Genomic DNA, 12,213 nt, shown 5'->3' on the forward strand with positions numbered 1-12,213 from the left:
AGGGTTTTAGTCAGATAAATTCGCTAACAAAATTCATTTTTCTTCATTCATTTGAAGATAAATATATAAATTATTACTGTGGTAATCCTCTCTATCGCTTACAAACGTTTGATGGGGATGCATGCCTTGCACATTTTGCATTTAGTTTTAACAACTCCCCATCCATTGTATTTACGCGCCATTTTCACCAGTAGTTGCAAATTGTGTTGTGCACATACGTTGTATTGTGCAGTGTAGTCCGAAGAAGGGGATATGGAGGGGGGTCAATGGGGGTTGAGGCGGTCCAGTGCCGTTGGTGGCCCACTTATCATATCTCCGCCCCCAGTCCTCCTGCTCCCAAGAGGGCGGTTCTTTATATTGCCCCCAAACTCCTTCTGACTGGCGCTTGTTTCCTTTATCTGCAGGAGAAGAGACGCACATGCCATTTTTGGGACCACGTTGGAATAAACCGCTTAACCTGCTGGTAAGAAAAACGCGTCGTATTTAAGAAAAAAAAAAAAACAGCCTCTTTCCCAATGCTGAATTGCATTTAATGCTTCATGAGCTTGGATTTAAAGGGGGCGGGCTGTGTGTTTGTGTGTCGACTCAACGCGGCGCTTTGTAGCAGCAGGCTTAAAGGGGATATTTCGCTCTGTAAAATAGTCTGGAGGTTAAACTTGAGCTGCAGAGGTGAGTGCACGTTTTGCGGAGAATTATGCACCCTTGCAACTATTTGAGAATATTTCCAATCGCTCAGTGAGATGAGGCGACATTTCAATGAGAAGCCGTCTATTGTTGCTGTTGGCCGCCATAAAACACGACGCGCAGCTAGCGAGCGAGCTCGGGATCTTTTTTTTTTTTTAAATTATGCTTTTATTATTCACATTTGTACGTAAATGTAAGAAGGGTACGATGCCAAAACCACACACAAAGCTTGCTCGGGTTTTTGTGTGCATGCATGTGTGTGCTAGTGAGGTGCAAACATGCACGGGCCTCTGGATGCGGCCGGTACGTGAATGCAACGGCGAGGCCTGCGGCACATGGCTGCACCGTGCAAACCGGTTCGACTGAGATCCGCGAGGCGGCGTAGGCTGCGCTTTGGATCTTATACGGGACTGAAGTCGAGCCACGGGGAAGCTTTCATTTAAGAGTTCGAGGCATCGTGGCTTTGCGCCTTTTTTTTTTTGGCGCCTTTTTTTTTTTTTTTTGCCCCGGCCCCCCCTTCCTCCTCCTCCTCCTCCACGAACACCACCCATCCCCCACCCCCCATTGAAGTGAGCTCAGCGCGTTGTCTTGCAAGCGACTGACCAGGTGTGGTTTTGATTTTTTTTTTTTTCTTTAATGTTCTCCATTTTTATTATAGGTGTGAGAAGTAAATATGAGCGACAAGGGGGCAGTGTCACCTAAGGAGAAGGAGACGGCAGGAAAGAGGGGACGTGGAAGACCCCGCAAGCTTCCCGTGGTAAGATGGGGGGAGGGGGGCGGGACTTTCAGGTGCACATTTTTGAGTTTGCATGACTCATCAGTTCTGTGAAAATAATCCAGCATAGCCACACATTAGCCAATGTGTGTCGCGAGTGTCACGTGAAAGGCAAGTCTTGATTTTTCTGGCCGTTGGGTCACCAGTAAGCGTTCCAATTTGTTTGTGTGTTTCCGCCATGATTAATGGGAGGTGTAGACACCCCCATCAATGAAACTTCCTGTGTTTGTCAGGTACTTGTAACCCAACACCCCCAAACCGGTTTTAACCCTCTAAGACCCACCTTCACTCCTTATGCAATGGTTGACATTGCAAGGTTGAGAGTAGCTTGGACGGCCACGCTGCACCGTGTAATTGAATTGCTTTGGTGGCAAAGAGCTGCAGTAGTACACAAGCTTGAAATCCAATCAGAGATGATTCTACGGAACCTGGCTCAGGTTATCAATTGAGGGGTCGAATGATATGGTTCTCAAAAAAAAAATGTGTTGGTTACGTAATGTATTTTATTGGCATGTTTTGCAATGTAGGAATGTTTAGGTGTGTCTATGTTTCGTTGAAGTCATTTACAAGCACAGTTGGCGTTTATTCATCATTATTTTCTGTGGTTTTCAAATTTTTATTTATTCATTTTGTTTTGTTTTTTTTTCTTCAAAACCAGTCCACTGAATCTCAAGAGCCCAGCGGATCCCCGACTCCAAAGAGGCGCAGAGGACGACCCAAGGGCAGCAAAAACGCCGCCGCCGTCGGGAAGGGCAAAGTAAGTCCATGATGTCTGCTTGCGGCACGTCACATAGCAGCAAAGTAACAACTTCAGCGGCCGCTTAGCTTGGATGACCACGTCATGACCAGAACATGCTTAGACCCGCCCAACCATTGAATTCTAGTTTTGGACTATTTCATGACATCTTAGCTCTGTCATGTCCTGCATTTCTTTGTGAAATGTTTCCTCTGACTCCCACGCCCACCACCCTTAAAAAAAATTGTCATGCATGGCTGTCCCGTTTTCTTTACAGAAAGTACAGAGTGCTACTCGCTGTGTACTTCCTGTCCTTCAGCATCCTGCAGCGTGTCATGCAAAGGGTGACGTTGATGCAGTGGCTGCAATAGTGTTTCCACACTGACACCAAACACCACCCCGCCACCCCCACCCGGCACACAGTCCAAGTTCTTCTCAGCCTGTTGTCTCCATAGCAACAGCTGATTTTTCTCCCTCGCCCTGAAATCTCCAACTCCCCCATGTGCATTGTCCTCGTTGCTACTGTACGTGTGAGGGAAGGCAAATACTCGCGCACGCGTTTGTGATATAAGTTTAGCGAGCAAGGCCAAGTGGCTGAGGGTTTATGTCTACGCGTACTTCCACCAGCTGTCTCTGGGCCACAGGCCAGGTGGCCAGCGAACTGGAGTGCCCTGTGTGCAGTTCCTGTTGGCCTTCCAGATAATAGCCAATGAACCCAGTGCCCCTTGTCCATATCTCGTTGCGCGGGCTCTGCTGCCACCTGCTGGCAGCTAGAAGCAACACAAATATTATTCAGTGTTTAATAATACATATTGCCATTTAAGACAAGCAAGATTACTGTGACTGTGCAGTGCTGCTCGTTTTTTTCCAGGCTCTTTACTACAAACCTTTTTTTAATCCGCATTTAATTTTGATATTGTTAATCATAATACTGGGCAGATGATTTTTTTTTCACGATGGCACAGAAACTTTTGCGCAGCACTTAATCTAACCACTCTACCCCCGACACCTCTTTTCTTTAAGGCAAAGGCGGAACCTGCTGCTGGTGCAAAACGCAGAGGCAGACCCAAGAAGGAGGTAAGAATCATTCTGTCCTCACTGAATTTAATTTGTAATTGATAGGTGATTTCACAGCACAATATTTTTTTTTCCAAAATCCCTTTAAGATGAGTCACTTTTTACTCCAAGTATTTTGACTTTGACTCTGATGTTAATCACTGCTGCTTGTCCTGAAATCGGATGAGTCATCTATAAAAATCAAATTTTAAATTTCTAACAGGATTATGGTGAAAGAGGTCAAAGGTCAGCCACATGCTCCATATACAAAATCCCATATTTGTAGTCATTTTTTATGACAGAGTTCAACCAATTTCCTTGTGTTGCAAGTTTTCAACTTGGAACACACACACACACCCACACATAAAAATTTTGTGATGTAGCCCTCCAACGAAAACACAGCACTTTTTAAAATATTTTATTTTAGATAAACCACCACTTGAGAATTTCGCTCTGATGCGGCTCCATAATAATTTGACACCAACACGCCAGCAGCATGTTGTTCCATCCCGGAAGATGATGATGTTTCGTAGTAAGAGTGTGTTGTGGGTGTGCTCGGGCTGCCGCCTGGATCGCATTAGTCACATGGAGCAATGACCTGTAGTTACCCCGCGCTTATTTTTATGAATGAACACAGCCAGTTGGGAGTGAGTGAAGGAAGCCGGATGCTTCTTTGTGACTCATCAGTCCACCATCATGAGTCACTGACCCCTCCTCATGGTCGTTTTCATGCCACAGTGGTTTGTCAAGATTTGGAATAATATTGATCCTCTCACAGGATCACGAAAGACTCGTTGAGACTTGAGTCAGCATCTCTGATCAGCACCAACTGAGTTTTTTTTTTTTTTTCTAATCTCCCCCTCTCCATCTTATTTCAGGATAAGGAAGAGAAGCCATCACAGGAGTCATCGGAGCAGGAAGAAGAAGAGGAGGAAGAAGAGGAAGAGGACCAGTAATACCAACGCATGCTACCTCACTCAACATACTGACTTACTGTTAACCATAACTGGACTGTATCTCCAACACCAGTGCCACTTTTCATGACCACTATTCCCGACAGGGCCCCCGGCTCAAACGAGGGCCAACACCGTACATTTCTCATGCAACAGCACTGTAAAACGCTGGACCTTGCCCAAGCGTAGATCTAAGCGTCACATGACAGACGACAGCCCTTTTCTCTACGTCATGATATCACAAGTCTTTTATACTGGAGAAGGTGGGCTTCTAGGGGTTTCGAGTGTATTTTCTTTTCTGCTGAAAGATGGTTTGTAGTCTTGTTTTTTTTTCTCTTTCCCCCCCTTCTTCTCTTTACTCAATGTTACTTCTTGATTTTACCCGCGTCTGAGATGGTAGGGCCTGTGGAGTTTCTCTGTTTTGTACAGGACAAAAGTTATTTTTACCAATACTCGTGTTTGTGTGATGTGGTTTAACCTATCCTTCATACGCTAGATGGAGTTGAGCTTCAGTGTTTAGGATGAGAGTCACTGGTGGTGTGTGTGTGTGTGTGTGTATATACATTTTTTGACCCTCCCCTCCTTTTTCCTGGTGTCACCGCTCACAAGTAGAACATCCCTTCATGTAGCACATTGTATGTTTTAGAGTATCAAATGGCCTCCTCTGTCATTGGTGTGTAGCGGGGGAGGCAACTATAGTGTTCTAGTTTTTTTTCCTTTTTTTGTTACTTTCCAGTTTCATACCATTTAAAGTGTGTGCTACTTCCTTTCAAGTGTTGTCAATTTTAAAGCGTAGGGTTCCAGGTTGAGAGCATCAGTGTCGTTTCTTCAGGGAGCTTTTTACAGATTTTTTTTTTTTTGTTTTTTTTGCCTGTGCTCATGCCCAGTCAACTGAAAGACAACTGGACATGCCATAAGCAGTTTAATAATAAAATTGAAAGTTGTTGGTACTTCTCTGCTTATTTGTTTCTTTTTGCCACTGAGCACCTGCTTCTTCACTGAGTGTGTTTCCCAGAATGATTTTAATGATGTTTTGCTTTTTACTACAACAACAACAAAAAAAAAAGAACATTGAACGTTGTCTACTTGGCAGTTCTTCCACACACCTCAGCTGCTACAATCTCAGTTATAAACCCGGAAATCTGCAAATTGACCACATAATGCCTGGACTTTCATACCTCATTCAGCAGCTTGTATAGATCATTGCTTTTAACAGTTTTTGTGTTGCTGTGTTCTCCGGCATGAGTCATTTTTTTTATATACCTGGTTGAAACAGGCCTTGGCTTGCTCACAACTGAAGCTTGCATACTGGCTGGTGTGTGTGTGTGTGCATGTGAGAAGCAAGTAAGGGGAGACTTGTCTGCTTGACAGTTCGCTGACTGTAGTGGTTTAGTATTTTTTTTCTTCTGGTGCACTGAAAATTTTACGGTTGAACTCTTCCTGCTTTTTGTCCATCAATTTCCACCAAATCTGATTCGCATCACAAACTGACATCTACATCTGTTCATTTATATACTGTAAACTGTTGAGGATGGTATCATTCTTTTTAATGGACACCGTATATAAATGTACAATGTATATTTTTTCTATGGTGCCCTACAATTTGTATGAGATAAAATGGTCAATAAAGATAATTTTCTGTCGTTTTTCTGTCATTTGTTCAAAATTGGAATTGAGGATGCTTTGGTTTGGATTCGTCTCTTCTGGTTGGCAATAAGTGGCTTTGGGATGAAATTTCAGTATGAACTTTGAAATCACTTTAACCTTTACAGGTTAACTGAATTTGACCTGCTCTTAACTTTCTCCACATATTCCAACTGCTCCATGTTTCTGTACTTTATGTCTAACTTGCCGTTCTCCAACGACGATCCCAACGGCAAAATTCACAACTGGTGTATGAGCCATTGGTAAAATTTTCCCATTTTTTACTTTTGGTTGGAGATGTCAGTCAACTTTCCAGGTCGTTTTTTGGTAGTGATTCAAAAATCGTTTTTTTTCTTTCTGTTGAACATACATAAAAAAATAACTAACATGCTAATGGCATTGTATGTTATATATTTCGTACTTTTCATGAATTCCGGTTTAGGTTAGGCATTACGTTATTTTTTTTTCCAGAAACGTTCAAGATGTAGAATACATGTGCTTGGAAAAAAAAGTTTATATTTTCATGCCTGTTTAAAATTTATTTTCTCAATAACTTTTCTACTTTAATTACAACTGGTATTTTTTAACAATCATTTTTGTCATTACTGTTCACACTTAGACAGCATGAGACCAAGGCACCGAATAACGGATCTACTGAATCTTGCCAATGCAAGTCTTAGAACAGGATTTTCTCAAAGGGGCGTGGCCAATAAGCTTGGAGCGCAACTGCCGTCAGAAGGTTGCAACAAAAAGAAAAAGACTGGAAACTTCGTAAAGAGGCATAGAAATGGTCATCCTAAAAAAATATTTTTTCTGTGAGATCAGTAAATTGTGCAAAACGTACTAAAACAAGCAGAATCAGATTTAGAAATCTATTTGAATTTCTATAGGTCAAATTAGGTTAACCTGTAATGATATGCAGTTCTGGTTCATCTCGAAAATTCACCAGAAACCCAAATATACATTTTACTTTTCATCTTTCTGACCAGACAACCTGGAAACATTTCTAGATTATTCTATTAAAGCAAGAACGTCAACTAATGTTTGAATGCTTGGCCACAAGCTGACAAGGACAATTAGGTTCGAGGTCAAATCAGTGCATGTTATGATGTGTTTGAGGTCTACTTCGGTCAATGTCATATCTAGATTTACGAATAACAACACAAAACGTTTTTGGTCAAAGTATATTTTCTGTCAGCAGTCCACCCAAGTGTGTAATCACTAGTCGTGATTTAAAGGGGATGTCAACCCCGCCCAAAAATTTTGCAATAAAATCTCGATGCTCCCGTGACATCCCAGCTGCTCACGGCTCAGATAACGACCAATCATGGCTCAGCTCCAGACATCAGGTGAGATGTGATTGGTCGTTACCGGAGCTGAGCAACTGTGATGTCATTTTCAGTGGACAGAAGTAACAAAATGGCCGCCCACCGTATTGATTACTGTAATTAACTTATGTTAAAGATATAAAAAAAAAAAAGTTTTGAAAATGGCTGCCCACCAAGATGACAAAAAATTTGTATTTCACTGCTTCAGAATGTCACATTGAGACGAGGCACACAGAACATTTTATTGCAAATAATTTTGAGGGGTTGACTTCACCTTTAAAGTGATGCAGCGACAAAGCAGCCAACTTCCAGTCTTATTTCAGCAGAAATAAAAAAACAAATGTCTACTTTGACATAAATGTTTTCTTCAGTAAACTTAAAGTGAAGCTTCATAACAGTGCAGACAAGTTTACATCAGTAGTTGTCCATTATGATTCAAGTGGAACACAGCGGCTCAGTAACAAGTTCAACTGTGGCATGATTGTACATTGTTACACAATGCATAACTTGTTCAAATGAATTGAACTGTTAAAAGTCTGCATCCGCACTAACAAGCTAATAACAGTCCAGTGTGGCTTCACAGATTTGAGGGCAATAAAGCAGGCGGGTCTATCATCGAGTACAGTCAGAACCATGGCATTCAAAGTCTCTGGCTGGAGGTGAATCTTTGCTGGTGCCATGTTTTGTGCACAGGACATATTTGGAGCAGGAGTCATTCACAAAACACTAGATCTTGTTTATATTGGTATTGAGGTTTTCATGCCTTCCATGCGACTCATAGGATTTGTCAAAACCACACAAAGATCCAGATCACATATCAGGGCTTGTCATGATTTTGTGTGAAAATGAAAGCAAAACAGAGCACAGATAATCCTTGAGTAAACCTCCCATAAAATATACATTCATCAACAGGTCACTTATTCAAGAAAGAAATTGTACTTCGGTATTTGAGCTGCTTGTTTTTATATAGGATGGTGTTTTCCTAAGGTGCTGCAAAAACTGAATTCCAACAAACTGGCTAGTAAATGTTTATGTTTAGGAGAAGGTGGATCTGTTTGAACACTGAAATTCAGTGAACGATTGCAAATAAATACCTGACATTAAATAAGTTCAATGTTGAATTCTTCCTTAAACACCAATGCCTTGCTTGTTGTACTTTACAACTGGGGAGCAAAAAACACAAACGACAAAAAAAAACTATGCTTGTGGTAAGTGCATGTACTCTGTGGCATTGCCATGGTTTGGATTCTTCAGGTATCTTTGGTCAGAAGAGGGCGTCGCTGTTGGTAATTTCTTGCCCAACCTTGAACGACCTAACAAAAAGGAAAATTGCGTTAGTGTCATATTTGCATTTATAGAGTCAGAAGTCACATACCTATATGTATATTTTCTAAATAACCATAAATGTTTATGTACAAATAAATACGCAAAACCTTCAACTCAAACACAAATTGTAGATTTCTGTTGTCATGGCATCCAGCCGAAGGTGACACAAGCTCAGCAAAGTTAGAAGCGTAACAGTCTTGATATTTGACTTTAATTTAATCTTTTAATATATTCCATTCACCTAAGGCTAAATTAAGCAGATCTATTTTCACAACTCAAACATGAAGGAATGTGTTGGCAAAAGAAAGATGAGTGGCATTTGCGTGACATTTGAGACGAGGGCTTGAATTTTCATGATTTTGAAGCCTCATTTTCTAGTAATTTTTTTTTTTTAATCATTCAAGTTTGGCAGGGTTGTTAACAACAATCTACTCTTCTCTGTGGTGTGTCAAATGTTGAGGCTTTATTTTCACCTTTACAAGGATTTTAATTTGAATACAACACAGTACCTCAACTCGGTGCAAATCAGGAATAAAATACAGTGTATTAGTTATACTGTTTATCTTACGTGTAGTAAACACTGCCATCTACTGTTTCTAAGCATTTGGCCAAGACAAATATGCACAATACAATTTGCATCACAATGAAGCTGTGATTTAGGTTTGTCTTAACTAAATAAAATATCCGAGGAAGAGTTTTCAACATGACCGTAACAACCATTTTGTTCACGCCCAAATTTCCCAATTGCCATTCAACCACTAATTGAGCTCAAAGTTCCAGTCCAGGCTGTACCTGACGCCCCGGCAGAGATCAGCCGGGATAGCGTTATACAAAATTAATGTACACAAAATTGAACATAATTAGCTCTTATGGTTTCAAATAAAACAGTCCCTGAAATTTGTTTTTGTATTTTCTTTTGTCAACTTATTGCAGCTGTTTCCTATACATTAGAGGAACTGAGTTGTGAGAAACTAAGAGGAACAGCTTGGCTGCCGCATCACCGAGGATCAAGCAACCAACGAAAACCACACAAAGGTAATTTGTATAAGTGAGGTGAAAAAAAAACAGAAGCGAAAATAACCCGCAAGGTTTCAGCGAAAAAGAAGTGTGCCTTACTCTGGTGTCCTCTTCTCGCCACAGCATCTCTTGTTCAGCTTCATTCACCTCCTCTGAGGGGTCATATGTGTAGACTGGTAACAACTGATGGCGCAGTCTGTCAAGTCTGAGAAAATAATATAAAAGAGAAAACGCAAATGAAGAGGAGACATGACTCAACAGGTCAATCTTCAACAGAACAGCAGACGGCAGCTTTACCTCCGTTTCTTACGAATGTACAAGACCTGAAACAAAAACAGAAATATATTCTCATTCAAACATGTCTTTCCATAAAAGTTGCGCTATAAAAGCAACCAAAAAACATGCATATTACGTACACTGTGGCTCTAAATTGTCTATAGGTCTAATTGTGAGGATAACTTTTTTATATCAGCCCGGCAATATAATCTATTGCACTGAAGTAAGTAATAGGTCAATTTTTTTTTAGCTGCGTTAGAGTTTTAGAACCAGTCGTATAAAAAATGTCTTTACTTCAAGACATCTGCCAACTTACCACTGCTACAACTATTCCAAGGATGGTGATGAGGAAGAATGGCACCAACACATAGCCCACCGCCACGTCCCCATCAATGGTGGGGTACGGAGTGGTACTATTCATTGCATATAATCAGGGCAAGGGGCTACAGGGGGCTGGTTTACAGCAAATGGAAACCCCCCACCCCGGGACACACACTGTGCAGCGGCTCTCTCCTTAAGCTGCCCCTTTGTTGATCAGGCCTCATCCTTTTCATTCATGTGACTTCCACATGGTATCACGGCTCCTCCTACTTGGGACAAACCACACAGGGAATTGTGAGTACTAGGTCATGTCATTACATTTTAAATAATGTCATGTCAAAATATTATATTATACAATATATATTTCATTTATTTTTTTATTGCACACATAACAGAAATTAATTTAGTCAAAAGATTTAAAAAGGGGGGAAAATATTGTCATGAGCACAGTGCCCCGCACACTATTGGAAAAACATGTGATATGGATGTTGGTATTTAATTATTATACATTAAAAAAAAAGACATTTTTATTCTCTAAAGAAGGCAGTACTTTTTACATTTTTTACATCGTTGCGTCAAAATAATTAAGCTCAATGTGTACTTAATTAATTGTAGTTTCGAACTCTTGGGTATTAGTGATACACATTTAAGTTTGCATCTTACTTGAAAAATTCAGATAAAAGCATACAATTACATAAAAAAGTATATCACGTCCCTGAGATAGGCCATTATCGTTTGATTGATAGATAGATAGATAGATAGATAGATATGTGAAAATGCGTGTGCGCGCGTGTGCGTGTGGCATGCATAAACAGACAGTATTGAAAATCGAAAGCGGCAAGTACCTAAATGCAATTGATTAAGAAGTGCGTTGGCATCGTGGATTTAAAGTTAATTAAAGCTTTCTCACATTAACAAGGATGCCATCGCAGCGGGGAGACTGAGTGCGCCGACCTGCTCGACGGGTCCTCAACGCGGCACGGTTAAAGAAGGATGGACAATGAACTTCCGGCTTGAGAAGCACCGTTTTTTTGTCGCGCGTCCAAATCGGTTAGCTTCGAGCTAATTTAGCTGACAGTGCTGGCCTCTGCGCCACAAACGCCTGATAAAAGTTATCCGAGCCAGTAAACACTCGCATGATGGCCACCTCCATAAAGCTACTGTTCGTTTCACGTTGGCGACATGATGAGCGTCGTTGGTTTCGAGGGGGGGGGGGGGGGGACAATTTGAATTCCCACTCACCTTCCGGGAACCACGCTAATTTGTTTGTGTTGCTTCCGCAAGCAGCTTATTTATTTTTTAGCGAGATAGTCAAAGCGGCGAGGGCAATAGCAGTGCTTCCTCTTTCAAAATAAAACGACGGGACATTAAAATGAACCCAATTTTTAAGGGACAGATTGAGTTTGACCTAAATTCGTCCCGAGTCATTTTTTTATATCCGACCCACCGAGCATTTTCACTACCAAGCGTTATGTAACATTTGTTGCAATAATTTACCCGTTTTTCCCAGAATCAATTTAAATCACTGAATAGTTGTTTGATTAATTTACAGTGAATAATAACATTTGACATATTTCATAAAAATATGTCTACATTTTCAGTATGTATGTCTTTTCATAAATACTTGGTGAATTAAACTAATTTAATGAAACTACTTTCGTATTCTCTCGTCAGGAGGCGCCAGTGAGTCACTGCATGGTTTGTTTTGTACCGTTTTAACAGCGCATCCAGTTAAAATTCATTTGAACGAATTTTTGATAATGGATTGGATCAATTCTTAAAAAAACGTGTTGTTCAAACTCAAACACGGATTCTTAAATCAATTAGCTCGTGTAATATAATCATGATTTAAATCTGGATCAAGCCGCCAGTTTGTCTTGATCAAAATGGGATAAATGAACCAAAAAAAATGGGGATTATTCTAAATCTGATGCCAGGAATTTGGTAGATTAGGAGGAGATTTCATGAATTCTCTCTGGTGAAATAAATAAGATTTATTATGCATTAAATATTCATTTGTAATTATTTTTCACCTGATTTTAAAACCATAAAAGTAAAATTATTCACCCATTCACATTACAGAAACGAGATTAAGAT

At 40.6% G+C, this 12,213-nt stretch overlaps 2 protein-coding genes across 10 annotated transcripts in view; one reads left to right on the forward strand and one right to left on the reverse strand.

Annotated features, from left to right (window-relative positions):
* Positions 1-332: 332 nt before the first annotated feature.
* On the forward strand, positions 333-5,154 carry hmga1a (high mobility group AT-hook 1a). 2 transcript variants are annotated; one of them, XM_088292161.1, is made up of 5 exons: positions 333-463; positions 1,343-1,441; positions 2,118-2,216; positions 3,219-3,272; positions 4,130-5,154. In XM_088292161.1, exons 2-5 carry the CDS (start codon positions 1,358-1,360, stop codon positions 4,205-4,207), a joined length of 315 nt encoding a protein of 104 aa, XP_088148287.1. In that variant the 5' UTR covers positions 333-463; positions 1,343-1,357; the 3' UTR covers positions 4,208-5,154. The 2 variants fall into 2 exon arrangements, with proteins under 2 accessions (XP_088148287.1, XP_088148289.1); XM_088292163.1 differs by lacking the exon at positions 333-463 and adding an exon at positions 558-669.
* A 2,250-nt stretch (positions 5,155-7,404) lies between these two features.
* Positions 7,405-12,213, reverse strand: part of smim29 (small integral membrane protein 29) — a 28,271-nt gene continuing 23,462 nt past the window's right edge. The window contains exons 1-5 of one of the 8 annotated variants that reach the window (XM_088289374.1): positions 11,359-11,526; positions 10,112-10,385; positions 9,817-9,842; positions 9,619-9,724; positions 7,405-8,489 (exon numbers count right to left, since the gene is read on the reverse strand). In XM_088289374.1, coding sequence (XP_088145500.1) covers positions 8,427-8,489; positions 9,619-9,724; positions 9,817-9,842; positions 10,112-10,216 — 300 coding nt within the window. In that variant the 5' untranslated portion in view covers positions 10,217-10,385; positions 11,359-11,526 and the 3' untranslated portion in view covers positions 7,405-8,426. Of the gene's footprint in view, positions 8,490-9,618; positions 9,725-9,816; positions 9,843-10,111; positions 10,386-10,961; positions 11,328-11,358; positions 11,527-12,213 lie in introns of those variants that run through there. The other 7 variants (XM_088289373.1, XM_088289378.1, XM_088289371.1 and 4 more) reach the window with 7 other exon arrangements.

This window comes from Idiotropiscis lumnitzeri, chromosome 3 (assembly GCF_059441095.1).
Source record: "Idiotropiscis lumnitzeri isolate Australia: NSW breed Sydney's pygmy pipehorse chromosome 3, RoL_Ilum_1.0, whole genome shotgun sequence".
NCBI lineage: Eukaryota > Metazoa > Chordata > Actinopteri > Syngnathiformes > Syngnathidae > Idiotropiscis > Idiotropiscis lumnitzeri.